Source organism: Neltuma alba, unplaced genomic scaffold (genome assembly GCF_004799145.2).
Source record: "Neltuma alba isolate B1F8T4 unplaced genomic scaffold, ASM479914v2 tig00006631_pilon, whole genome shotgun sequence".
Classification (NCBI taxonomy): Eukaryota; Viridiplantae; Streptophyta; class Magnoliopsida; order Fabales; family Fabaceae; genus Neltuma; species Neltuma alba.
Genome location: NW_021634522.1, coordinates 114,338 through 141,897, shown reverse-complemented (window position 1 = coordinate 141,897; position 27,560 = coordinate 114,338). Strand labels below are relative to the sequence as shown.

Sequence of the window (27,560 nt, the reverse complement as noted above, 5' to 3'; positions counted from 1 at the left end):
TTCCCAGCATATGATCAAGAGATGTTCAAATTCTGCATCGTGCATTGCTTGTGTTACCCTCCTGGTTCATAAAGAGCTTCTGACAATTAGTCGTGGGCAATTGAGTTCATATCTCTGGTGAAGTAGAATAATCTTTGATGATTAATGATAATAACCAGTCACAGTCTGAATTTTCAATGTACAAGCAAAAACATTTTGACGAGAAAAATATTTTTCCTTTTACCAGTATTTCATCAAAATTGTGTCTAAATGTACGATTTACAAAAAGAATTGATAATTACCCCATCTCTGCTTTCCCACCACTATGCATTCTATCCCAAAATTGACGTCTATAAATAAAAATCTTCCGAGACCTTTGCCTCTGTTTTTAAAATCACTGTTTGCAATTTGAAGGCTCTCTCTGCGAATCATATACCTGTGAATGTTGAGAAGCTTCATGTTTAAGGAAAAGTGCATAGAGCAGCTCATTCCATGCATCAGGAACACCAGGGAGGCACCAATGGCTGCAATCTTGACGTCGACGAGGGGCGGGCCCTACACCATGGCCAAGATAATAGAGAGATGAATGCCCATCTTTTCTCTGGGCTGTCATGTGGGTTATATTCAATACCTTCAGATTCATAATTCCATTTCCAGTAGTGCTTGTGTTTGTAGATGATGATGATAACAAAGCATTGGCTATTCTGAATTGTGACCAGTTATCATTAGGCACCATTGAGGTGGATCCTAACGCTGGCAGTGTTTCAAGATGACAGTTTCCACCTTTCTTCCAATCCCCTCCTCTGCATCATAAATACTGGTATGCTTTAGCTTTTGAAGACTGATATACTGTAAATCTGTCATTTCTTTCAGAAAAAGCATAGTGAAAGATATCATTCTTTCAGGCAGACAAAATCTTCACATTCTACCCAGGGTCTAAGAGAGTGAGAAAAATCTTTGAATCTTAGAGACAAAAAAAGGGGTTGTGAAGCAATTACCGATAGGTTTGGACGTTTGGTAACTACAGAAGTAAACCTGAAATGATTGGGTTATCATAGAAGATATTATGGTATTCAAGACATTTCAATTAGGCATGTCAATAAAAAACGTCCAAAAAAGAAAACATAGGGCATTTTGAATGAGGCGGCATCTACTATTTCTTATAGTGGGCAAATACCGTCTAAGAAGGCATAAAATGTCCGCCCATAATTCAGAAAGGTACGTTCTATTAGAATCCAAAACAGCGTAGTAGCAAAGGAACAATCATGTTTTAGAATTCTTAGTTTAAAATTCTCAAGAGTTCATGAGGATGGAACAATTTTAGTAGTGTGTATAGGACCTAATTTCTCTGTTTTTTCTTTCCACTCAAATCTTATTCTCATCTTTCTTTGAACTTCACCATCAACAACTATAGGAGTTTCAGGCTCATTAGCAAAGTGTTGGAGATATGTCATTTGAACAGTCAAACAAACCTGAAATGTACAGGGGCATAGGTACGGAAGAACACCTGGGTCTTGTTCGGGTTTACTGCTTCTTGTACCCACTTCAACACAGTCTTGATGGACCTCTGAAACGCATCTTCTACTCTCATATCCCACTTAATTTCCGAACCTTGTTGGAAATAACAACCCCTGCAGAAATAAAATACAATGGACAAAACGTGAAGTTCACCAAATGCTGCTATTCTGATTTACTGTTGTCTACTACTTCAAAGCCCAGTATATAAATTACCCTCTGATGGTCTTATCATAATTCCACCAGTGCCCTGTGTTAAGAACCAGAACATCAGCATCTCTCCATCTCCATGAGTTCCAATCCATTGTATCTAATTTTAGTGTTGTCCTAATCATTTCAGGAGCTGCAGCAGGAGGGCGACTCTGCAGAACAAGAAATGGAGCTCTGTAGTATTCTACAGTGCAGTTATAGTCTTTGAATCTGAACACCAAGAACCCTTTGTGCTTTGTGATTGGATTGCCATTCACTTCATAGATTGATTCTTTGTTGGCTACTCCAGAAGACAGCATGCATAACAGTGACTCCCATTGGTTTCTCCCAATTGAATCCCCAGCAAACACTAGCCGTTTGTTTTTCAGTTTTTCCAACATCAATGTTGCATTAAATCTGGTTTTTGGTAAATGTTTCAAGTGAAAAGATAGTTAAAATGCCATGATCTAATTATCATCTTTGACATCATTGACAGGTACATGTTCATTGGCACCAACACAGTACTTATTCTAAATTTCTAATCATACTACTGTACATGCTAGCATCCTTCTGTCAACAGAATTTTATTCTAGAATTCATACTTCTGAAAGTTCGTGCAGTCACTACTTTCTTTATTTTCTCCTCTTTCTATTAAAGATACACTAACAAGTTTTAAGGGGGGAAAAATGGGAAACATGTATTTTTATCCTTCAGCAAATAAAAAATTTCATCCCCATATGATCAAAGATGTCCAATCAAGGTGCAGCTAATATATATCTCTATATGATATTAAAAAAAAAAAATTAATGAGTTGGACTTTTAATGAGTCATAATAAACCGTACTCCATAAACCACCTAAATTAATCATGAAAAATAGAATATCTTAAGAGTCAAGATTGAAGAAAGAAACAAAGGTTTGCTGTGCACAAAAGAAACTGGTAGAAAAATACTGAAAGTGATGTAGAAAGATACATCACAAGATCGACTTACGAATACTAGAATAAGTTGAAACGCAACCAAATTTATATATATTATCTCATGGCCTCACTAAATGTTCATAATACGACGAATGGTTTATGGCCATTCAACCGTGGGGTCACTTTCAAGATGCCGGAGAAGAATGGGTCAGACAAATCCAAAACCATACACTGTTTCAAATCCCAAAGAGATAAGACAAACTTATAATTTTCCCCATTCAGATTAATAGACTACGACTCGTTCCTCTCATTTTCTCGTTTTCTCAGATTGCTGCCAATGCTGACAGTAAAAGGATAACACTAAACCCATAAGTTGCCGGAAAATAAGTCGGCCGGCGTTTTAAATTTGATTTCATCTTTATGAATCTCTAAACAAACATGATTACACAATACCAATATTATGACAGTAACAAGTTTTGAAATATGATTTTGATAGGTACCTGGGTAAGTTACAGTCTCTGGGTTGCCATCTCCATTTGGTGTAAAACAAATCGGGTCGTCCATTTTCAGAACAGCGGAATCCTTGATCGAGGAAGGTACAGTTATTTGACTGATACAAAGGATAGTTCTCGTCCCAGACCCAGCTTCCAGTAAATAAATCACAATCACCACCTTTTTCTCCAAGAAATTCAACTCTCTGTTCTTGTTCTGACTTATTCATCTGTACCCATGGAAGTCTCCTCTGGGACCGACCCGAAATCCCGAAGCGTCCAGTGAAATCTCTGTAATCCAAACAGAAGAATGAAAGAATAACAAAAGCAGCGAGGGCGGAAAAACCCAAAACACCCAGAGACGGTTCGAACGGCCTGAAACGTTTGATCCTCCTGAAAGCTTCGAACACCGGCATGGCTTCAACGTCATGGAAGGAGAAGGCTTTAGACATTTAGGTGAAGAAGAAGATAAAAATTTTCAGAACTGAAGAATTTGGGTATTGTTGTAACCGTTGAAGGTGATCAGAGGAGAAGGAAAGGCGGAAGCTTGTGAAAAGACGAGAGTGATTCCGAGGTGTGGCATGCAAGCAACACGGCATTCATGGAAGCCCCAGTTGAATTGAAAGCCTTTTTTTTCTTTTGTGGGTTGGCTTACTTTGCTTGGTAGGTCAGTATCATGAATCATTAAATGATGAAGGAATGAATGAGAAGCTAGAAGAAAGAGGGAGAAGATGGGTGTGAAAGAAGCAAAGAAGCATTCATGGCGGCATTATATGCACACACACCACACACACACACACCCCCACACACACACATTTATATATTCCTTCGCATATTTTTTTCATTTGTTGAGTGAGAGAGGGATTCGGGATGCACGAGCAAAAGGCTTTTGTTTTTGTTTTTCTTGTAAAGAAAATATGGTATTGGTCAGCTAATCTGAGTCCTAATATTGTCTTAATCATTTCTCAGTCGAAAGATTTTGATTTTGACTTATTGGTCTGGTCGAAAAAGGGAAAAAAATCTAATTTATAGGAGATTCCGCATTGGAAAAAAAAACTTGTAAGAGATTTGCAAAAAAAAAAATCATATATTGATTTTGATAATATGCTCTTGCATATTTAAATATCCTCAAAGTATCCATAAAAATACAGCTATTACCCGATGGTTTTTTTTTTGTTATTATATGTCTTCAAAGTATAATTTCGTAACAAAATTATCCTAGTGTTAATAGACATTAAATTTGACTGTTATCAACTTAAGTAGGTCAAAAAGAAAAATTTAGTTTGTTAACAAGAAGGCAATTTTGGTACTAAATTATGCTTCCAACTTCCAAGACATATAAAACTCAAAAATTTTCTAAATATTGAGTGCTCTTTTCGTAAATGCCTTCAAAATATTTAAAGATCTTAACCCTTTAATTTATATAATTTGAATTTTTAATTTTATTTTAACTTAAAGACATCCAACTCACTTTATTCAATTTAATTATAATTGGTATGTTCATCTTTTTTTAAACGTATTCACTTCATTTCTGTCTATGAATTATTATTAAATCCACCAGCCAATATTTTACATATAAAATCATCAAATCAGATTAAGTAATCCTTACACGTAAGAACTACTTAATTAGTTTGAGTAGATAAAAAAATTAAAATAAATTTATTAATTATAAAAATGTAACGTAATATATCGTTTTATAAATTATATAAATTTTTTAAAAAATAATAAATCAATCAATTTATTTTAAATAATTTTATGAAAGTAAAAGAAGGTGTACGTGTCAGCGATGTGGATGTATAAACGTGGAACAAGACGTGGCACGTGGGGAAGGTGGAGGGAGAGTGGATGGTGAGAGAGTGGGATGAAACGCATGTTGTGATTGGGACGTGTGTTATCCGGTCGCAAGAAGTGCGTGAGAGAGTTTCTTCATTTTGACGATTCCTCCAACGCCCCTCCCGCGCCTCCGCCTATTCCTTCGTCTCTCATACCCCTTTCCAACGCGCTCCGCTTCTCTGTTTTTTTAATTTACAAAATATTTAGATAATTTAGGTCTATCAGAATTCAGAACATGCTTTCAAACTTCGAGAGTAGTTACAAGGACACTTGCACATCATTTATCAACAAGACTCTTACAATAATAATAAGATTTGAACTCATAAACTTTTAATTTATTTAATCATTAATAATTAGTTTTATTAAATAGAAGTTATGGATTTTCTGGTTAAAAAAAAAAAGAAGTTATGGATCATATATCATAATTTTTTTTAAAAAAATAAACTAGAGTCCCATTCATTGAATACATAGATTATCTATGATAGATAATTAATACTCATCTAATCTTATTTATAAGTTATTTTCAACATATTTTATATAGACCAAGAAAAATCTTAAATTTCATTAACTTTCATTTAAAATTTAACAACCTTTCAACTTTATCCCTATTTAATATATATTGTATCTTATTTAAACAAAATTAATACAATAATAAACGAAGAGTAAAACTGTACATCTATATAAAAAATTTTTTTAATACTTTATAAATAGGACCAACAAAATGTCTTCTCTCTACATATAAATAGTACTAAAAGAGCATTCATCATGAATGTTAAGTCAATGAAAATGTGGCTCAAAAAATTCTATGAAAAGGAATACTACCTCCGGTTCTTAATATAATACCATATTTGATTTTTATTTTAGTCCTAAATATAAGATTCCAATCCACTTTGTCTCTTATATATTTTTTTTTTCCAAAGTAGTCCTTCTAATAATGATAGTTCTAGTCAATATACTTGATTAGCAAGGATATTTTAGGAAAGGCAACACCTATTTAGGACAAATAACTAACTCAACTTATTTTCTTAATCTCCTTAAATTAGTCAACTGGCTTTTATAATTAGGATCAGAGGTAATATGTTATATCACTGGCTTGTTTTTCATCCTAAATGTAAATACTCTATTTTTCACTTTATCTCTTTCTATTTATTATTTTTCTCCTAGTTAATTTAACAAACTTAAACTAATTTTATTATAAGTAACAATATTTGACTTTTTAATTTATCTAAATTTATTGAGTAGCTCTCGTATTAAATACTGGAAAAATTATTATATAAAATGCGGAATCAGGCACCATAACGAAATCATCAATGTGAATTATTGATTTATCAGTACGTTACAGTCTTATAGAAAAGTCCTCAGTAAGATTCTTTTAACCCAATTATGTGGTTTATAAAAATAATTAAAATTATTTTAAAATAATAAATATGTAAAAATTGGACTTTTTTCCTAAGTATGTCATTGTTGAATAAGGGAGCAAAGAAAGAGAGAAATACTAATAATAAGATAAAAGATGAAAGAGAATGCAGAATGAGAGGGGAAAAAATAGAAAATTAATTAAAGAAAAAATTAATAAAAACTCATTTAATATATATACCCCTAAGCAAAATCTTATAAAAATGACCAAACTAATTGAAATTTTGAGATCTTATTAAAAATTGGACCGAGTATTAATTAATAGAAGTTATTATTCTGCATTTTAGCTTCACCAGATAGTATCCGTCACAAACAAGCTAGCTATTTAATGACAAATATCCATTGGAAACAGACACAGTAATTATGAGATCTTACTAAAAAAGGAATATTTTTTTCCGGCCAATATAAATAAGGAATACTCTATATGGGTTCAAGCATTTTTTTTAAAATTTTTTTCCTTAATTTTCAGCTGGGCTGAAGAAAACAAAATGAAAAGAAAAAATTATTATAATTTGGGTTTATATAAATTCTATTATGTTAATGTATTAACTAGATTTCTTAGAGCTACGTGGCTGACTTCTTTAAGTAGAACATAATTTATGTAAATTTTAATGCATGAGAAGAAGATTGGGGAGATTAGTGAGCATTGTGTCGGTGGAGGAAGCATCTAAGTAATTAATGATTTGTAAGATGATAGATGCATCAAACCAATAAGAAAGAGTAAAAATAAAGATTGTCGAAGTTATGGAAAAGATAATTAATGAAACCAAAATAGATAGAAAAGTAATTGAATTAAGGAAATTAAAAAATTAATTAGAGATGATTAATATGTATAAAGTGTATTTATTTTTTTAAATATACTTTTATTTATGAAAAGGATGAGTGTCATTATGTGAGAAAGAATAAGTGGAAAAAAAGGAGATAATAGAGAATATGTGAACAAAAATATGAGATAGAATCTATTGAGAGATGGAAAATAAAATATAATTCCCAGTTAAGCTTATGCTAATTAATACAGAAATAATGAAATAAAAATGAAAAAATGACTTAAAGTTTTAGACACACATAAAATATAAAGGTTAGTCTTGACTTTGATCTCATTTTATTCTCGATACCTAAAATTCGAAATCAATAATTTTAATATTTGATATTTGACTTTAATTTAGTATGCCTGCAGATTTTTTTCTTAATTTCTAAAACAATGTTTTTGTTCATAAAATAACATTATCAAGACTAAAAGCTACTAGTTCCAAATTTTACATACCAAAATTAAAATAATATCAAATTCGTATATCAACATTTTTGGGAACAATGAAGCATAATTTTTTAATATATCATGTCTCAGAATTTGATCAATGTACAAAGAACCCAGAGAATTGCACTCTGAAAGTCTGAGTCCATCACACGCGTCTCACGAATATGAGTAGCTGGATCTCCATGCACCATGGCAAATTCTACGTTATCTATGCATTATTAAATTGGGCCAAGGTGCCAATCCCGTACTATTTTTCTAATTTTATTTATAAGTTATTTTTAATATGTTATATATAAATTAAGAAAAAATTTAAATTTTATTAACTTTTATTTAAAATTTAACAGCTTTTTAATATTATTTTTATTTAATTTACATTATACCTCATATAAACAAAATTAATATAATAATAAATCAAGGATAAAATTGTACATCTATACCAAAAAAATTCACTTAATGCCTTATAAATAGAACCAAAAAATGTATTATCTCTTTGTTTTATAAACAGGACCAAAGGAGTATTTACAAAATAGTACCCAATATCTGAAAGTTTTTTTAGCTTTTATATGCTTTGACAGTTTATTTTCATAGCAAATATACCCTAACTTTTATCTACCGTTAAGTTTGACTGTTAAATTATGTGGTTTGACCCGTGTTTTTAATGTCCACTTAAAGGTAGATAACGATTCATGACAAAAATGCTACGAAATAAAATTTTTGAGGTATATTAGATCCAAAGGAAAATTCTAGGGGTTGGATGCTCTTTTGTAGATACTTCTAGGGTATTTAAGAACTTTAACCCTTATTAAATTTTAGAAGGAAAAAAAAAAGTTTGTCCGGCCTTATAATTTTTTCTGATTTTTAATTATATTTCTATATTTTTACTAGGTTTTTATAGTTTTCTGAGTCATAACTATTAGGGCCCCTATCTCATACTCTGTTAATTAAGACTAATGTAGATGCTGATCAATAGATATGTAAAATTTCCCAAAATATAAAATAAAAAGGAGTTTTCAAATATAAAATGACGGAATAAAATTAAGAAAAAATCAGTTTGAAGGTCCTTACAGTTTTATTTAATTTTGAATCAAATCTCTAAGTTTTTTTTTATCAAATTCTTTAATTTTTTACCATTAGATCAGTTAGTCTCTACCGTTAAATAAGCATTACCAGTGTTAAAAATTTCCATTAGTTGAAACCATCTTCTCTTTCCATCTCCTTTCACCATAGTCCCAAAACAGACCAGCTCTCCTCTCTCCTTCATTTATTCCTGGAAATATTCTTCTGCCCCACAATTAAATGCCCCAACTTCCTAACATATTCCCTAAACGGAATCCCTATGTGGAAGAGGAAGAGTGCAACAACTCTGATTCACGATGGAGGTATAACCATGGTCAACGCCCAACAATGAAGGGGGCCGTGGTTTGAGGATTTCAGGAGCTTGAGAATAGTGCACTTCCTAATGGCGGCGGCTGACGTTTTCAAACAGCTCCGCACATTTGGTTCCACACACATTTGTAGATACTTCTTCAACTTTAGCTAATTTCAAACACCCTCCTCAAGTTTACAATGTAAGGTTTGACGATATATAGAAGTAGAGGTGGCATATGAAATTACTCCCTCCGTTCCTTATTATAAGAGACAAATAACCGAAGTATGTTGATCAAAAAAACAGTTAAAATTAGTTAAGAACAATTAATGTATAAAAAGTATAATTTTTTTTCCAAAAATGCCCTCATTAATAAGGAGAGAGAGCATGAGAGAGAACAATTAAATTATTAAAAGAAAGAGAAGTAGGAAGGAGAGAGAGTGTGAGTTGGAGATAATAAATATGGGTAAAATAGTAAATCAACACAAAAAAGTAGAGACAATAAGTGTCTCTTATATATAGGAACATGCCATAAACATCAAATGTCTTTTATAATAAGCAACGGAGGGAGTACTATAATGAGTAATTGCCTTATCATTGAGTTGCAAGAATAATATGACAAGTTAACGGAAAATACAATTAAAATTTTGCAGAAGAGCGTATAAGGCAGTTGTTGTTTTATTTGCTTCCATCTATCATCGTCTTCGTTTTGGCAGCATAACCAAATCCAAATGCAGAGTAGTGCCTAGAAACTAATCAAGGCTCTGCTGACAGAAGCAGGAAAGAAAAGATCAATGAGACTGACAGAGTTGAAAAAAATTCAGAGAAATAAGCAGAGCTGTTGGGGATCGGAAAGGAGGTGAGGCATTTAAATTTTAATGGTGGGGAAGAAGAATATCTCCGGTAACACATGAAGGAGAGAGAAAAGCTTTGTCAAACTCGGGGCTATGGTGGAAGGAGATGGAAGGAGAAGAGACAAACGAAATTTTTAACGTTGTTAGTGTTTATTTAACAGTAGGGACTAACTAATCTAATTGTAAAAGATTAAAAGATATGATAAAAAGAGAAAAAAGTGTAGGGACCTGATTCAAAACTAAAGAAACTGTAAGGATCTCCAAATTAGTTTTCCCTAAAATTAATTTATCATCAAGATAAAAGTAAAAGAGATATTATGCTTATAATTGTACGTCTCCTTCTGTACATAATCTATAATTCGGTTAATTTTAATTTTAATTTTATTTAGATTCATGCACTAAAATTAATCCAGTTGTATTAAGAGAAAGAGCAATGACATACCAACCTTATAATGCATGAGAGTGGCATCACCTAGTTCTTGGTTTATTGTTTTGATTTTTGATTTTGTTTTATTTATCCTCTATTAAAAAAAAAAAAAGAGCCATGACATTAACCATTAATATTGTGTCTCTTATAAACTAACAATAAGGCCTATAGATGAGGCATGAAGAAACTATAAGAATCCAATAAAAAAATACAAAAACCTAATTAAAAATTATGTGAAATTATAAGGATATGTAGGTTAATTTTTGCTAAGTTTTACTCAATATTTTATTTTTGAGGTAAGATTATCTTTTTATAAAAAGACAAAAAAAATTAGGAGTTTGAATCTTATAAACATATAAATAATAAAAATTACTCCACCCGATCTTTTTACAATATCCAATAAATGGAATTCTGTGATTCAAAAATCTATTAAGATTAGTTAAAAGTAGTAAACACTTTAAAAAAAATATTTTTTTCTAAATACGCCGCTATTTATATGAGGATAAATGAGAAAGAGAAATATTTGTTAAAAAAAAAGAGTTGAAGAAATAATGAGAAAAAATATGAAAGAAAATCATTTCCTTTTTGCCGGGGGTAAAAATCCTCTGTGCACACACGGACACGGACGTATATGAGAAGAGTTTAGAAGTCTTAAGTAAAGGCAATAACTAGATCCATAAAGCGGCTTAACAGGGTCCAAAATTTTGGGTTATTAGAAGCGGCCCAACTTCATTCCTGGTATCCCAACGAAAATAGCTATTGTTTTACGCTCTCTTTCATCAAATGTTTAAATTTATTATTATATTAATTCATTTATTATAAATATAAAGAAAATATGATCAATAAGAAAGGATTTCATGAACTTTCGCTTCCCCTGGGCCCCTGCATTGTTTGGGGATAAATCTGAGGATGACATGGCTCTGTTCGACCAATGTTTTAAAAGCCGGACCGGAAGTCAAGCCGGAAAGATCAACGAGTCATGGTTCAATCGGTCGGATCGGTCGGACCGTTTGGTCAGACCGGTGATGCAATAATTAATTTAAAACAATATTATATACATATAATTAGTATATATGAAAAATATCAAATTATTAAATAATTTAGAAATGCATTTAAATAATCTAAAATTATAATGAAATCATTGAAAATGGACTAAAACCTTATATATTTAAATTTATGTATGTTTAAAATATTTAATGATATTACAAATTATCAATTCATTCAAATCAAAATATTTTTTTAAACGATAGACCAAATATCAAAACAAAAAGACTAGTGACTTACAATTTTAACACCACAATATATGAAATTTTCAATGAAATAATACTCTATGGTTATAAATAGTCTAAAAATATATTAGGATATTTAAGGGGATCAATTTTTTTATTTTCTTCTATTTTTTTTTTTAATTTTTAGTATTTTTTCAGTCAGGCTAAAAAACCGTCCGGTTTTCTTAAAACCGTTCCGGTTCCCGGTCCAACTCCGGTTTCCGGCTTAATAACGGCTCAACTCCGGTCCAATCCGGCTCAACTATATGAACGGTTTTTTGGTCCAAACCGAGCCGTTAACGAGTCCGGGTCACGGTTCAACCGGTTCAACCGTCCGGTCCGGTCCGGTTCTTAAAACATTGTGTTCGACTTCATTGCCCTATTGTGTTTCTGATGTTACGTGCTACCAAATGTGTGTCACCCGGTTACTGATATACAAAGATCAATAATGGGATATACAATAAATAATTTCCCAATGTTTAGCTCAGTGATGGGATATGAATTAATGATGATTCTTAGATATTTCGGATATTTAGTAGTATTAGAACATATCTGGTTTTATTCATTTTTGGAATAATTGCATATTGCTTTTGCCTCTCCCTATTCTGCCCTTCCCCTTCCCCTTCCTGCATCCAATCGATGAACAAGATTAATAAGCAAACTAACGAAGTTACAAACCATAAGTAGATATTAGATGAACTTATTGTCACTTTCCCACCAGCAACAATACACGAGCAATGTTCCAGCTCACTATGAAACTGACTATCCTGACACCAAAAGAAAGGGGGAAAAAAAAACAAAGAAGCAAAAAAAGGGTAAAAGAAAAACGAAAACGACTCTTGAATCTCAATAAACGCAGTCGGCTCTACATGATCTTGACGTCTAGTGACTTCCTCATTGCTGGTGGCTCTTTCTTTTGACATTTGGGCGACTCCATTAAAAGCAGAACATGCTCTGGTTTCCTGTTGGTCCTCCAACTATCTGCACTTTTGTATACCCAGAAAGTAATGATATTATCTTTTCTCCTCAAGAATCTGAATTGTTGTTTGATGGGGGGTTTTGGTGGTATGGCCAGACTTGTGCAGAGAAAGAAGGGTGTGGTGGCTGACCATAATCAGTTTGATCAACCACAGGCCTGCCCATGATCACTTTTGGAGCACCATATGGAGAATGAGGAGAATGCGGAGGAGGGGGACCCACAACTTGCTGAGGTGGCATGTAGTAGTAAGGAACATTCTCTGCTGCTGCTGGGACTCTAGGAACACCTGGGAGCATTTCATCCTTCAAGTCATCTCTTGGCACAATATCAACCAGAAAATCAAACACATCAGTCTTGGTGATCGCTGCAGCAATATCATTCTTCTGAAGTGTCCTCCTCTTGTTCTCTTCAGCATTGATCCAAGATCTGAGTGTCAGCTCCAGGATGAACATCTCACAGGCCCTGGCAAATATCACTGGAGCCTCAGCTGAAATCATCCTCACATCCTCATCAGCCTTCATGATCTTCTTGATCCGAGCTAAAGGCAGGCTATGATTCTTGAAATCAGCAATCTGCTCAATTTCATGGTATTGATTAGTCCAAAAGTTCTGCAGTTGTTGCCGCAGCTCTTGTTGCTGAAGCTGATGCATGTACTGGTGAGCATATTGTTGCTCTCTCAGGAAGGAAGAAGACGATGCAGGAAGACCTGATGCTGCCTGAGAAGGAGACTGGGACTGAGTCTGAGTCTGAGGAGCAGCCATCATTGGGTTAGGTTGATATTGGTTCATTCCATATGCCCCTTGAGCAGAAACACCAGACATTCCTCCTCCTGCAGCTAGCCCATGCTGGTTCTGATCCATTCTTGTTCAACTTTATATCTGTCATTCAAGTAGGTACACCATGAAACGAAAGGCAAAGCCAAAATTTTACCAGTCCAAACACCAAAACATAATATAATTTGTACTGAGATTATATCACGGTCCACTACAAGATATTCAGTCGGATGGTTCTTGAACTCAATCTTTAGATCTAGCCCTGAGGATGATAAGCTTTACCTTTTATTTCTTGAGGTACAAGTTCAATTAATCAGAGAAGGCTGCCAACATACAGATCATTCGGGTGGATTTATTATATTGAATTCAACAAAGAGCATATCAGTCATCGCGTGAATTATAAGAATGAAACCGAAGAGATTTGGGTTGCCAAAATGTTGCAGACCATTCTGCAGGCAACTTCAGGCTATTTGACGCCTCACAAACTCATTGATAAATCATAGATACATAAAAACCTTAACCGATTTCTCTCAACCAAACCAAGCCATATGCACAAAAGATCGAAAGGACTAAACAAAAAGAAAATAAAATAAAAATCTAATATGTCAATATTGAATTGACAATGGATGCTCTGTGGAATATATTCTCATATATCTTACATGCAGTGTTCTGCGCATAACAAATTCTCACCCAGAAGAGGAACACGATGACAAAGGCCAGCTCTCTGCCAAGATAACAAGATGAACAGTCCCCTTTAATAAGCTTTCCCCGTAAGAACCGGTGACGGCAATAAAGAGAGCCAAAAATTCATCTAACTATGGTCATCGATAACGCGTACACATTAAAAAAAGGAGGCAACATCAGTTAAACTCTGTGAATCAATCAACACTTTCGGATGGTAACAATCAAATCAACAGTAAAACAAGGAGAGGCCATGAAATTCATCGAATCTGATAAACATGCACACTCTAAGAAAGTGAAAACTAGCACAGAGAAGGACATACCTCGTTTCAGCTTCAAATGGTAGAGAGAATTCTGGAACCGAACTTGGCGTTCAATTCCAAAGCAGATAAGGAGGGAGGGGAGAGAGAGAGGCTTGGAGTGAAGGAAGAAGAAGGAAGAGGAGTTAAAGTGATGAGCACAACAAGGAAGCGCGGGTCTGGTTCGTTTTAATGCATTTGCTTTTCGTTGGAGTTTTGCGGTGGGACGATTTTGCCCTCGAAGGAACGAGTTAATGACAATATAACCAGAAGGAGACAAATTAGTGTGGCTAAGCAGGCACTGTTGGAATGGTAGCTTTCTTGACCAAATTGCAAACGAAATTTAATAAGGAAGAGTTCTGTAACTATCCCAAAGGAGGTCCCTATGTGTTTATGAAAGAGAATTATTTTTTTGCCAGAAATTTTAATGATATGTTTTAGAATTTTTCACCTTATCCCACAAAATATATCATTACATGTGAATTATAAAAAAAAATTTAAGAACCTTTGTGTGCTTTTACAAGAGAAACAAAAACATTATACATTACATATGTTCATCTAGAAGTGTTTAGGTGTCACTTCCCGACTATCGCATTTTAAAATTGGATAAGTTTTGATAACAAAATTGGCAAGTTTTTATAACATCTATTTTTAATTCTTTAGTGTGTCGTTGCGTGGGAAACAATAACGTTATACATTACATATGTTTACTTGGAAGTGTTTAAAGTGTCACCTCTCGGCTGTCCCATTTTAAAATTGGATACGTTTTAATGACAAAATTGGCAAGTTTTTATAACAGCTATTTTTAAATCTTTAGTGTGTTGATGCGCGGGAAACAAGAATGTTATACATTACACGTGTTTATCTAAATGTGTTCAAAATGTTCTGTCTCGGCTGTCCCACTCTAAAATTGGATACGTTTTGATGGCAAAATTGACAAGTTTTTATAACAGCTATTTTTAAATCTTTAGTGTGTTGATGCCGGGAAACAAGAATGTTATACATTACACATGTTTATCTAAAGGTGTTCAAAGTGTTCTGTCTCGGCTGTCTCACTTTAAAATTCGATACGTTTTGATGACAAAATTGACAAGTTTTTATAACAGCTATTTTTAAATCTTTAGTATGTTGTTGCGCGAGAAACAAGAATATTATATATTACACATGTTTATCTAAGGGTATTCAAAGTATCCTATTGCGATTGTCCCATTTTAAAATTGAATACATTTTGATAACAAAATTGACAAGTTTTCACAACTACAATTTTTAAAAACTTTAGCGTATTGTTGCGCGGGAAACAAAAACATTATATATTACATATATTTATCTAGCAATATTTACTTTGTCCTGATCATCCCATTTTAAAATTAGATACGTTTTGATGACAAAATTGACAAGTTTTCGTGACTTAGATTCTCTCCACTACCCTTCCCATCCTCTTCTCCTCCACTACTCTCCTTTTCCCTTTACAACCATTGAATCAAAACTCCAATAGTCCAGATTTAATATTTTATAACATTTTATAAATATTATTATAAAAAATAGATAAATAAATTTAAACTATTAAAATCTAATCTAAGCAGTTTATAGTTGCAGACTGTTATTATAGAACAAATTTCTTTCAATTTTTTTTTACGAACTGTTGAGACTAGATTTTAGCAGTTTAAATTTATTTATTTTTTTAATAATATTATTTTTATAAAATGTTAAACCTGAACTATTGGAATTTTGATCCAATAATCGTGAAGAGAAAAAGAAAAGGGTTAATTAATCTGCAAGTCCTTATAGTTTTAACTAATTTTGAATTAGGTCCCTATAATCTTTTTTCTTTTTATCAAGTCCTTATACTTTCACATGTTTTTAACTAGGTCTTTGCACTTGTTTTTCTTTTTATCAAGTTCTTATAAGTTTACCTTATTTTTAATTAAGTCCTTAAATTTTTTATTCTTTATTTTATAAATTCTAATAGTACTATTCTATAAACATAAAATAGTATATATTATTTAATATTAGTTTATAAACAATAATATTCTAAAAATAATGAATTATTATAATAATTTATTTTTTTCAACAAAAAAAATTAATTGTTCCGAAAATCTTTCCTGAATTAATTATTTATATTACTTATTTTTATTATATAATTATTAATTTAATTTAATTATTAATATTTTATATTTCAGTATTAATCTATTTAATTAATTTTATATTTAATTAATAAATAAAAATTAAAACTACATGGACCTTACTAAAGATCTAGTGAAATTATAAGGACTTAATAAAAAGAAAAATAAGTACAAGGACCTACTTAAAAACATGTGCAAGTATAAGGATTTGATAAAAAGAAAAAAAACTATAAGGATCTGGTTCAAAATTAGTTAAAATTATAAGGACTTGCAGATTAATTAACCCAAAAGAAAATAATGAAAAGAAAAGAGGATTGAAAGAGTAGTGGAGGTAATGCAGATCCTTTTTTGTAACTACAATTTGCGTCTTCTCCGCGCTCTGGATTATTAATGCACTTTCAAATCATGCCTCGTGACGTGTTAAAAAAAAAAGAATTTGCTTTATAATATTATTATTTGAATAATGAGAACAAAAAGTATTAAACTGGAAATCTTTATTTTGCTAGTGTATCGGAGACTAATATTATAGGATAAATATGTTTATTGGGCATAAAGTGACAGTGTAACGTGATGCCATCTCAAAATTATGTTCTGATAAAAAGATAAGCTGCCAAAATTGCAATTTGTGCCAACTTAAACACATCCGTGTGAACAAAAGGTCAACATTTCCTTGATATTATTATTGTTTGAATATTTGAGAACAAAAAATATTAAACCAGAAATCTTTAGTTTGCTGTTGGTTGATAAATTGACATTTAGAATTGTTTAAGTTGTCAATAATAGTTATATAATAAATTTGAGCTTCACTACTGTGAAAAAAAATTGATTTTGAGAGTTGTTTGATGTTCAAAGTTATGAACTTGTTTAATTAATACTTTTTTTAATTCCAGTGGGTTTACTGATCGTATATTTTGAAATTAACTTGTGCCGACCAAATTTTAAATCAACCCTTAAAGCGATGTTTCGTTTTGTTCATTGTATACTCTAATAAAATAATTAGCTGCCATTTCTCCTTGTTTCTTTACTTTTTCACCATTTTTTACGTCAAAATACATTTTCCCGACAAAATAGGCTATAGATCAAAAGGGGTATCATTATAAAAATGAGAAAAAAATTAATCTTTCAGTCCTTCAAGTTTTAACTCATTTGCAACTCAGTCCCTCAATTATGACTCGTTAACACTCAGTTCTTAAATTTTTAACTCAATTAAAACTCAATTCCTAATCTTTTTATATTTAATAAATAAACTATACACGGCAAAAGAGGTTGATGACTCTGATTTTAAAAAAAAAAAGCTATTGGGTCTTTTTTTTTTTTTAGTGAAGGAATATTTCATTAATGATGAAATATGTACAAGTGATTACAAGGGGCCATTACAAAAGAGTTGAGGGTCAGTCTAAGCAAATTGTATTGTAAATATCCTTTGCTCTAGCAGTATGTTCGCTAAGGGCTATCACTACACTCACCAGACGATAAGCTTGAGTGTCTTCGTTGCAGAATAACTTGCGATTTCTTGCCCCCCAAAGTTTCCAACATAAAATCCCAAAAAAGGTGCACCACGAAGGGTCTGTGCTTCTGGATCGCAGGTTCATTTTTAACCAAATATCAAAGGGATAATTATAAAAGCAGCTTTGAAGGTGGCTTGGCACTATAAGATTCCAGCAGGAGGTGGTGAGTGTGCAGCATCTTAGGACATGATTGATGTCTTCCGTGACTTTGTTATAGATTTCAAACATCTCGCTGTCAATCATATGTCTTCTAACTCTAGCAGTATCAGTGAGCAGTTTATTGCTCATTGCAGGCCATAAAAAAATTCTAACCCATTGTGCTCCTGGTCATTTCCAAACAAGGTCCTGATTCGGATTCTCATTATTCCATTTGCTCATCATAATCGACTCATAGCCTGAGGAGACAGTGTAGTCTTGCTTAGCTGTGAAGTTCCAGGCGCATTTATCTTTTATATCAGCCATGCGTGACACTTGGATTTGTGCAATCTGTTGCAGAACGTCCTGTGGCAGTAAACACTCAAATTCATTCCATTTCCAAATTCCATTTGCATCAATGAATTCACTAACTGGCTTGTCGAGCTGATCTTCAGGAATTGGCGTACAGGAAAGATTCTTCAAAGGTCCCAAGTCCCCCCACCCAATGTTCCTTCCAAAAACAAGCTTGCTTGCCATCACCTATTTCCTATTTTAGACCTATCTCCAAATCTTCCCATGGGTTCACAATGTTTTTCCAAAGATCAGATCCACTCTTGGTTTTGCTAATGTTTTGCTCCTGATGATTCCATCCATATTTGGCTTTCATAATCCTTGCACATAGAAGATCAGGCTGCGAGAATAGTTTGTAAACTAGCTTCAATAAGAAAGCCGAATTTTGGTGTTCAGGATCTTTAATACCGCAGCCACCACATCTTTTCGGTTGGCACATATTTCCCCACTCGATCATATGGACCCCTTTATGCTGCTCATTAGTGCCCCAAATGAAGTTCTTGATGAGTATTTGAATTCTAGCGCAATAGGATTTTGGTAAGTGAGTAGTTTGCATGGCATACATCAGCATTGTGGATAGAACCGACTGTACTAGAGTAATTCATTCTGTCAGTGATAGAGTTTTATTTTTCCAGCTTGAGAGTTTACTTTGAATTTTCTTCTCAATATAGTGATAGGTATCCCGTGTTACTCTCTTATGAAGCAAGGGTACTCCAAGATATTTACCTAAATCATCTGTTTTCTAAAACCCCAAAGCTGCACAAATTACATTCGTATCGTGGGGAGATACATTCTTTGAGAAGTAAATTCTGGTTTTAGCTTGACTAACTCTTTAACCAGATGAAGCACAAAATTCATTAAGGATCTTGCCAACGATCTGAAGCTATGAAGCTTTAATTGTGCTAAAGAGGATAAGGTCATCAGTAAAGAACAGATGAGAGAGGGGTAGGCCTTGTCTACCCAATCTTATGATTCGTCATCTACCTTCATCTTCGTGCTTGCAGATAGCCTGTGTTAGTTGCTCCATACAGAGGACGAAAATGTAAAGGGAGAGTGGATCTCCTTGTTTGATGCCTCTCTATGGAGTAAGAGTATCCGATGGTTTTCCATTTTAAAGTACTTGCATGGAAGAAGTGGTAATGTATTCCATAATTAGATTAATCATTTGATTAGGCAAGTGAGCTTCCTTGAGAGTGTTAGCTATAAAGTCCCATCAGAGTCTATCAAAAGCCTTTTCAAGATCAATTTTGATGGCTTTCAACCTTCCTTTTCATGGCATATATAACCCCCTCAGCTATGATTATGTTGTTTGTGAAGTTGTGCCAACGTATAAACTTGATTGGAATGGTTGGGTTAAAAGAGGCATGACATGCTTGAGTCTGTTTGCTATAATCTTTGTGATGAGCCTATAAAAAGTGGTGCACAAGCAAATCAGTCTTAATTCCTTGACGGTTTAAGGCTGATCCACCTTAGGAATGAGGGCAATCAACATGTGATTGAAAAGAGGATTGATCTCACCTCATTCAAAAATAGCTTTCACCTCGTTATAAACAGAACCACCTATTCTTTCTCATTGAGACTGAAAGAACAAAGTATGCAACCCATCCACTCCTGGAGATTTTAGGGGCTCCATGTCAAAAAGAGCTTGCTTAGTTTCAGATTTAGTCACTAGACAATTTATGGCAGTAATCATAGAATTTGAAAGTACAGGAATAGTTGAATCTTGTTGAAGGTGTCTGATCAAGTGAGTAGAGATTCTTAAAATAATCTGTTGCTAGGCTTTTTAACATGTTCTGATCTGAGGTCCAGTTACCCATATCATTCTTCAACATTGAAAGTTTGTTTTTACGTCGCTGGACTAGCTCTTTAAGGTGATAGTAGTGAGTTTTCCTATCCCCAAGGTGAATCTATTGACTTCTAGATTTTTGCAACCACAACAATTTCTCACTAATATAGAATTTCAAATCTGAATTTCTTTTGATGAATTTTGTAGACAAACTTACATGTTTATCTGTTTTATGTTTGTTCACACATTTTAGTGTGGGTTGGTTTTGTTTTTAGAAAGTATTTAAATGAAAATCAAATCATGATTTTAAATCTAACTTTAGATTTTACTATACACGACATAACTATGTGAAAATAATTTTATCTCAATTTGTGTGAAAATAATTTTTAAAAACACTTTTAGGTTGTGTTTGTAGTTTGTACCGTTCTCTTTGTATTGAGCTATTGCGCATTTTACTGTTTTTATGATATATTGGGCCAACATTTTTTATGTATCTTTTTATTTATGTTTAAATAAAATTGTTCTGTTATAAAACAAATAGACGAGGTAATAAAAAATACCTTGAAAAATGTTTGAGTGTTATATGCCTGGAGACTTGAAATTATTGAAATTATTTATTCATAAATCAACTTCTAACCAACCCGAAAAGCAGAGCAATTAGGGTTTGTTCCAAAACAAAACAGAGTCAGCTCAAAGTACGCGAAACTGAAGTGCAAGACTCGATTTGACGCTTCATGTTGTACACAAACATTATATACAAAAATGTTTCATAATTATTAGTTTGGAATAAACTCTGAACTTCCAAATCAAAATGAAATGGGAACAATGAATTAATGCATCTTATAATGACTACTACTTCCGGTCCATAATGTAAGAGTTAATTTGACATTAATTTAGTCATAAATATAAGACTTCAATCCACTTTATCTCTTATATTTATATTTTTTTTAAAGTAATCAGTGTAGTAGCTGCACATATTAAAAGTTTTATCATATAGTACTTCTAACCAATACACATGATTAATGAGAATATTTTCAAAAAGATAACACTTATTTATCATAAATAACTAACTTAATAAATTTTTATAATTTACGTAGACCAGTTAATGACCTCTTAAGGATCGGAGAAAGCATTGATCCCTCTTGGACAATAAAGAAAACCAATCACTTGTAGCCAGCTTAATTGCTGCAGGAATTTCATCGCCAGTATAATGAGACAAAGGAAGGAGTAGAGAATCACAGAGCAGATGCATAATTTATTTTATTAGAGTGAAAAGAGCAGCTGTACAATGATAGGAACAAGGCAAATCCGATCTAAATGAGGAACTTGTTCTTTCTTTTTCTTTTCTTTTTTTTGTCGTCATAATCTAAACAAAGGAATCAAAGGAGAATAATAAAGCCCCTAATATATTAAATACTTGTCCCACTTCTATCACCACAACCTTATTACATTCCACAGGATCATACAGTTCCTCATTTGAAAAAAAGATCTTCTATTCTGTAGCTGCAACAACTGCTGACCCTTCCACCTGACGATAATATATTTCATCCCGCCAAGTTATTAATTATGCAAGTAATAATGGGTTACAAGATATTAGCCTATATATATAGAACGTGCTTCTGCAAGCAACTGATCTATTCAAAGTCGTCTAATTTTGTTACCTTGAAGGTTGCCCCCCAGATTTCCTCGTCCTTTGCAAGCTCTGCAGTTATCTTGTTCTTAGGATTCTCATAGGATCTCAATCCTCCAATTGCTGTTGAGTAGAAACATCCTGCTCGATATCAAAAACGCGTCAATGACAAGAAGGAACCTCAACAGTTTTGGGCAGGAAAAAAAAAAGAAAAAAGAAAAAGAACTTGAAGCAATCTCATTCTACAACCCTCAAAGAACAAGACATTTTTCTTCATGTTCCTTTTATTTCTCTCTCTAGATCTCTAGTTTCAAAATAATATACCCATATGAGTCTGATCTTCTGAGAATTTATCATATCATCCCATTGGAAGAGTAACTTAACCCTTGGTGACACACCTATGACCAGCATTTTTTTTTTCCCAAAAGGGCAACCCACCTTGAGGGAAAGAAGCAAGTGACTTGCCACAGGCACCTTTCAGCAATTCTGCGTCATCGGCAAATGCTACATATCCATCAGCTGTAATTCCCCAATACAGAGGAACCTTACCCAATCGGTCCTGCAAAAAATTATAAGCAAATTGTTCTTAGCAACAGTACTCTAAAGCTATATAAGTGGCCATTGGGGTGGAGCATCAACCAAAATCAATATGTGGAAAGTTATACATATATGTGTATTACTTCAGGACTTTCAATTCAGCTTTAAATATAAGATCCCAATCTATTTTGTCCTTTATATTTATCTATTTTTTTAAAATAGTTTTTGTAGTAGTTGCACATATTAAATATTTGATCAAATTATGGTTTTAGCAAATAGTAAGAGTATTTTAGAAAAAACAATACCTAATTATTACAAAAAACTAACTCAATAAATTTTTTTAATTTATTTAAGTCAGTCAACTAACTCTTATATTAAAAGTTGAAGGTAGTATTACTTACGGAGGCCACAAAGAGGGTTGAAGTGGACTTGTCAAAAACGATGAAAGCGAAGCTCCCACTGAGATGGGCTACAACATGATTGGCCGGGTAGGGCGCTCGATCACGTAACGCTTTGTAAGCCTCAATGACCAAAACCACCTCATTGACAGACTTGCCCAGTCCATATTGGTGCTTTAAGCTGCCCAAGTTGTCCAGAGCTCCTTCAAATAAGCAGAATACCTCGTCCTTCACCGCAAATGACCTGTATTTTTTAACCCACTCTTCAGATCTCCATCATACTTCTTCCTTTTCAAACTCTATTGCGGAAGTTTTTCTCACAATTAAAGATAATACAGGAAGTTGGCTGCAATAAAGCTCATCTCACCTATATAAAGTATTCCTTCTATCCTTAATATAGGATCCAATTATTGAGTTGGTTTTGGTCCTAAATATAAGACCAATTTCTTATATTTATCAATTTTCTCTAAATTACCCCTATGGATACTCCCTCAACTATAATCAAGTAGAAGAGGGAGATTGGGTATTAAGAAAGATGATTATAGTGTTTTAGGAAAAACGCATCACATTTCTCATAATTAACTAACTTACCTAATTTCCTTAATCTAATCAAAGTAATTAAATAGATCTTATATTAATGATGGAAGGAGCAAAATCAATTGTTTGCAATTAATCCAAAAGCGGATCAGATCAGTAACTCTTACACCACATCTTTAGGAAGAAGTTTGTTTGACTTCACAAGAAGCGTGTGAATTGCGATCACAGTCACAGCCGCTTCCTATTTATTAATTTTAATTGTCATTCATTCATGGGGCGCCACGTGGTCATCATGCAAAAATGCTCCTCATCCCTGTATCATCGCGGAATCATGACCATTGGATCACCCGCGAATCTTTATGCGTGTCAAAAGGTTACTGGTTAAACCCTGGTTTCCTGATCTATTATTCACTAACCACTGCTTTTACGGTTTTACCCCTTCCCAACCCCCCTTAGTTTTCTTTTTTTTGGGGCACCTATTTCCGGCCTATTCTCCTATTTTATCTACAATATCCGGCGCTTTATTGGACAATTCGTCCAAGCCTGTTTGGTAGCTGAGAAAATTAATCTAAGCCAGAAAATACATATAATACAGTTCAGGAAGATTAATACCACATCATAACGTCACCGATCGCAAGATTTTAAAGTTTATATCTCTTTGTATTCGTCGGAAATTTCTGAATGAATTTCTTTTTCCATATCTGGATGAAAATTCATTTTATATTAGTTCGCTTCATTTATAATCCTACTACTTTATTTTATTCTCTTTCTTTCTTTTTGTTATTCGGTCAGCAACAAGCATCAAAAGATTTTCACCTGCCTCAAGCACCCATACTCGGAGAATCAACACAAAATTAGAGAAGGAACAACTGTTAATTAATTACCTGGGCTGCCATGGCGTCTCGTTGCTGTGAGTATAAGCGAGCTGCACGTGATCTCCGATCTGCAGTGAAACCGCGGACGCGTGGGTCTGGACGAAGCGGTTGATCAAAGCGGCCGCCGTGATCTTGGGCGACGGCGTGCGGTTGCCGGCGGTGACGAGCTCGTCCGGCGGCGAGACGATGGAGCTGCTGAAGATTCCCAACATTCTCGAACTGCTCAACCACAATTGAAGCAGAAACTTCCCCCCTCGATCTCACCGAGGAGCTCACGCTTTACATAACACTGAACGGGAATGCAATGAGAGCGGATGCATTTCCGGATTTTATAGATGGAAGGGACGAGGGTACTTTAGTCATTATGTAGGATAAACGTAGTTTGGCAATATCTATAAATCGGCCATGAATTAATGAATTAATTTTTAAGAAAGAATATTTACTTTTTAGGAACGGAAATAAGACTAGACAAGATATTCTGAAGTTACATATATATAGACACACAAGTAAAATTAATACGTATAGACTACTATTTCCTGTCGTTAACATAAAAACTAATTGAATAACTTAAATACATTAAAAAATTAATTAAGATAGTTATTTATTATAAATATGTGTTATTTTTTTAAAATATTTTTACTAATTAAGTATATTAATTAGAACTACTATTATTATAAAGACTATCTTAAAATAAATAAATAAATATAAGAAATAAAGTAAATTGTGATATTATATTTAAAATCAAAATAAAAATTAAATAAACTTTTATATTAAAAACCAGAAGTAGTATAAACTAATAATTCATGGCACTGACAAAATAATAACAATAATAATAATTCAAGGGCAAATTAGGCTCTTCCAAACATATGAATCCACCTGATCTAAAAATGTGAGTGAGAAAGACCGTGTATGGACAATTAAGTTCTTCTAGTAGACTAGTACTTTTATTTTATTATTATTATCTCCGTTTTCTGTATTAATTTCAACTTTTTAATTCTTGCATAATTATATATACATTCATGATACAAATTATATATATGAGAATCTAAATTGCACATGGCATGTGCCACAAGTACGATGGATTTTGAAAAAAAAATATTTATAAAATAAAAAAATTAAATATAGGCTTTTAAATTTTATTTAGTATTAAGAAAAATCACAAAAAATTCGTGAAATTTGAAAAATTACAAATAGAGACGTGTGACAATATTATTATAAGTTTTGACAATAATAATATAGGTTTTGATAACAATTCTCTAAATAGGTCTTTGTCTGCAATTTTTCAAATTTTATGATTTTTTTGTGATTTTTCTTAGCATTAATAGATCTTAATAAATTTAACATTTATAAATTTGACTTATAAGTGGCACAATTCAGGCTGTAAATATGAAAAATTGATTTATAAATATTAAATTTTGTTTGAATTTTTCTAACATTAAATAAAATTTAAAGGACCTCCCATGTCAATTTTCGTGAATTTTTGGTCCCCAGCCGACCACTGGGCCGAGATCGGGACCCACAAGACGTCCCTCGCTTTTGGTTGCGTGCTGTATGCCATCACCTCCAGCAATTTTACTTTTTTTAAAAAAAAAGTTCACAAAAATAATTTTGGGTTTTTTATTTTATAGTTAAAGCAGATGAGAATTTTCATGAGTTGCACTATTCAAAGATTAAAATGTTTAATATTTTTTCATAAATTTTATATTATATGTAAATATATTCTTTTGTATATTAATAATTTTAAAATTATATTATATAATTAATAGCTTATAAATAATTAGAGACATGTTTTTAATATAAATGCGCGCGCGCGCGTGTTCACTGGCTCACTATGTTTTTACCACCTAAAAGTAATTACAAACTATAGCCTTATAAAAAATATAATTTGTCTGCATATTAATTATTTATTTTTATTAACGTACCTCTAACCTCTTGTAATAAAAAAAACAGAGATATATTACTAATAATTTATCAATATATATAATATTTAAAATTATATTACGTTGTATGCGGTATCACAAATGATTAAAACTCTTATTTTAGGCTCCATCTTACATAAAAATATGTTCTTATTTGTATGATTAATACTAGTATATTGATTAAATCTTACATATGTGATCTCCTACAAAGGAAGACTTAACGGCCAGCCATACGTATAGAGGACGCTAAAAAAGAAATCTCTTTTTATTAGCCAAATCAACAAAAAAGGTTTTTTAAAAAAAGGAAAAATAAAAAAAATAAAAAATAAAATATGTTTTTGGTCTTTTTTTTCAAAAAAAAAAATCTCAAGGGTGGGATGGTATCTGCTGAGAAAACCCCTAGCTATTCTTACATGGGAGCCTTTTACTTGCTTGCCACGTCAGCAACCCGCTAGCTTCTGGGGATGACATTTTGTCGTATTCTTGTTATTATTTTTACCGTATTTATCGATTCAGATTCGTAAAAGCCAAAACACAATTTTGAGAAAGAAAAAAGGCGGTGGGGAGTCCACGTCAATTCACAAGATAAATAAATTCAAGTCCAAAATTCAGTTTAATTAATATCTTCTAATAGAAAATAACAAAAAACACGCCACTATGCTTAAGTATCATACATTCTGTTGCTGGCCTAAAAAAAGAAAATCATGCATTCTGTTTAATTATCGGCAGATATTTGTTTAATTCTGCCCAAATATTAATATTATCCCTTCTGCTCTTAAATATAAAAATTAATTTGGAAATTAATTTTTATTCTAAATATAATATATTAATTTTTTTATTTCTCATATTTATTATCATCTCGGTTTTTTAACATAAAATCTAGTTTTTAGTTTAAATTTGAATGACAAATTAAATATTATATTATAGACCTTAGGTAGTATAAGATATATTAATGATGCTTTAATATAAATAAAATAATATATATAAATTAGAAAATCAGCGTACTATTTTTACAAGTTAACTTGTCTAATTTTTTTTAATTTGTATAAATTAGTTAACTAGTTTTTATATTTAAAATTAAGAAAATAATATATAAAATCATAAAAAAAAGGATATATTTGATCGTAGATAAATTTTCAATAGTGGGAGAATAATTAGACTAATAGAGATTTTTACCATTAATTGATGTTGCGAGATTTTTTTTATTTATTTGATCATTGCATCATATTGACGCCTTGTTTCAAAATCTAAATATTCCGATCCGCACCAGGGTTTTATAGTCCTAATGACACTAATTAATTTTTTTAAAGTTCTTTTAAAATTCTGAGTACAAGGAATATAATAGATATATCAATTATGCCAAAAAATATTTGCGCCTACACCACACACAAAAATTCCAACTCCAATAGAGAGTTCATAAAATAAAATAGACGAAATTCCATGGGATATTTATGATGCATGGTTCCACAAACAAAAATAAAAGATAAAAAACAATAAATGTCTGATGTGTGAATAAATT

The 27,560-nt window shown here is 32.4% G+C and overlaps 3 protein-coding genes across 8 annotated transcripts; all 3 read right to left on the bottom strand.

Annotated features, from left to right (window-relative positions):
• Window positions 1–316: 316 nt before the first annotated feature.
• On the bottom strand, window positions 317–3,859 carry LOC114750752 (protein trichome birefringence-like 11). Of its 2 annotated transcripts, XM_028939353.1 has the most exons (5): window positions 3,602–3,859; window positions 3,101–3,509; window positions 1,711–2,100; window positions 1,452–1,610; window positions 317–782 (listed from the first exon to the last, which is right to left on the bottom strand). In XM_028939353.1, the coding sequence occupies exons 1-5, from the start codon at window positions 3,774–3,776 to the stop codon at window positions 374–376; spliced, it is 1,542 nt and encodes a 513-aa protein (XP_028795186.1). In that variant the 5' UTR covers window positions 3,777–3,859; the 3' UTR covers window positions 317–373. The 2 variants fall into 2 exon arrangements, with proteins under 2 accessions (XP_028795186.1, XP_028795187.1); XM_028939354.1 differs by lacking the exon at window positions 3,602–3,859 and having other exon boundaries at window positions 3,101–3,543.
• An 8,304-nt stretch (window positions 3,860–12,163) lies between these two features.
• Window positions 12,164–14,398, bottom strand: LOC114750753 (nuclear transcription factor Y subunit C-3-like). 5 transcript variants are annotated; one of them, XM_028939355.1, is made up of 3 exons: window positions 14,267–14,398; window positions 13,922–14,077; window positions 12,164–13,367 (listed from the first exon to the last, which is right to left on the bottom strand). In XM_028939355.1, exon 3 carries the CDS (start codon window positions 13,347–13,349, stop codon window positions 12,537–12,539), a length of 813 nt encoding a protein of 270 aa, XP_028795188.1. In that variant the 5' UTR covers window positions 13,350–13,367; window positions 13,922–14,077; window positions 14,267–14,398; the 3' UTR covers window positions 12,164–12,536. The 5 variants fall into 5 exon arrangements, with proteins under 5 accessions (XP_028795188.1, XP_028795191.1, XP_028795190.1 ...); XM_028939358.1 differs by having other exon boundaries at window positions 13,953–14,077; XM_028939357.1 differs by having other exon boundaries at window positions 13,922–13,986.
• A 6,976-nt stretch (window positions 14,399–21,374) lies between these two features.
• LOC114750755 (stem-specific protein TSJT1-like) lies at window positions 21,375–24,407 on the bottom strand. The gene is made up of 5 exons (XM_028939360.1): window positions 24,132–24,407; window positions 22,714–22,954; window positions 22,214–22,334; window positions 21,807–21,916; window positions 21,375–21,673 (listed from the first exon to the last, which is right to left on the bottom strand). The coding sequence occupies exons 1-5, from the start codon at window positions 24,332–24,334 to the stop codon at window positions 21,638–21,640; spliced, it is 711 nt and encodes a 236-aa protein (XP_028795193.1). The 5' UTR covers window positions 24,335–24,407; the 3' UTR covers window positions 21,375–21,637.
• Between the last annotated feature and the right edge of the window lie 3,153 nt (window positions 24,408–27,560).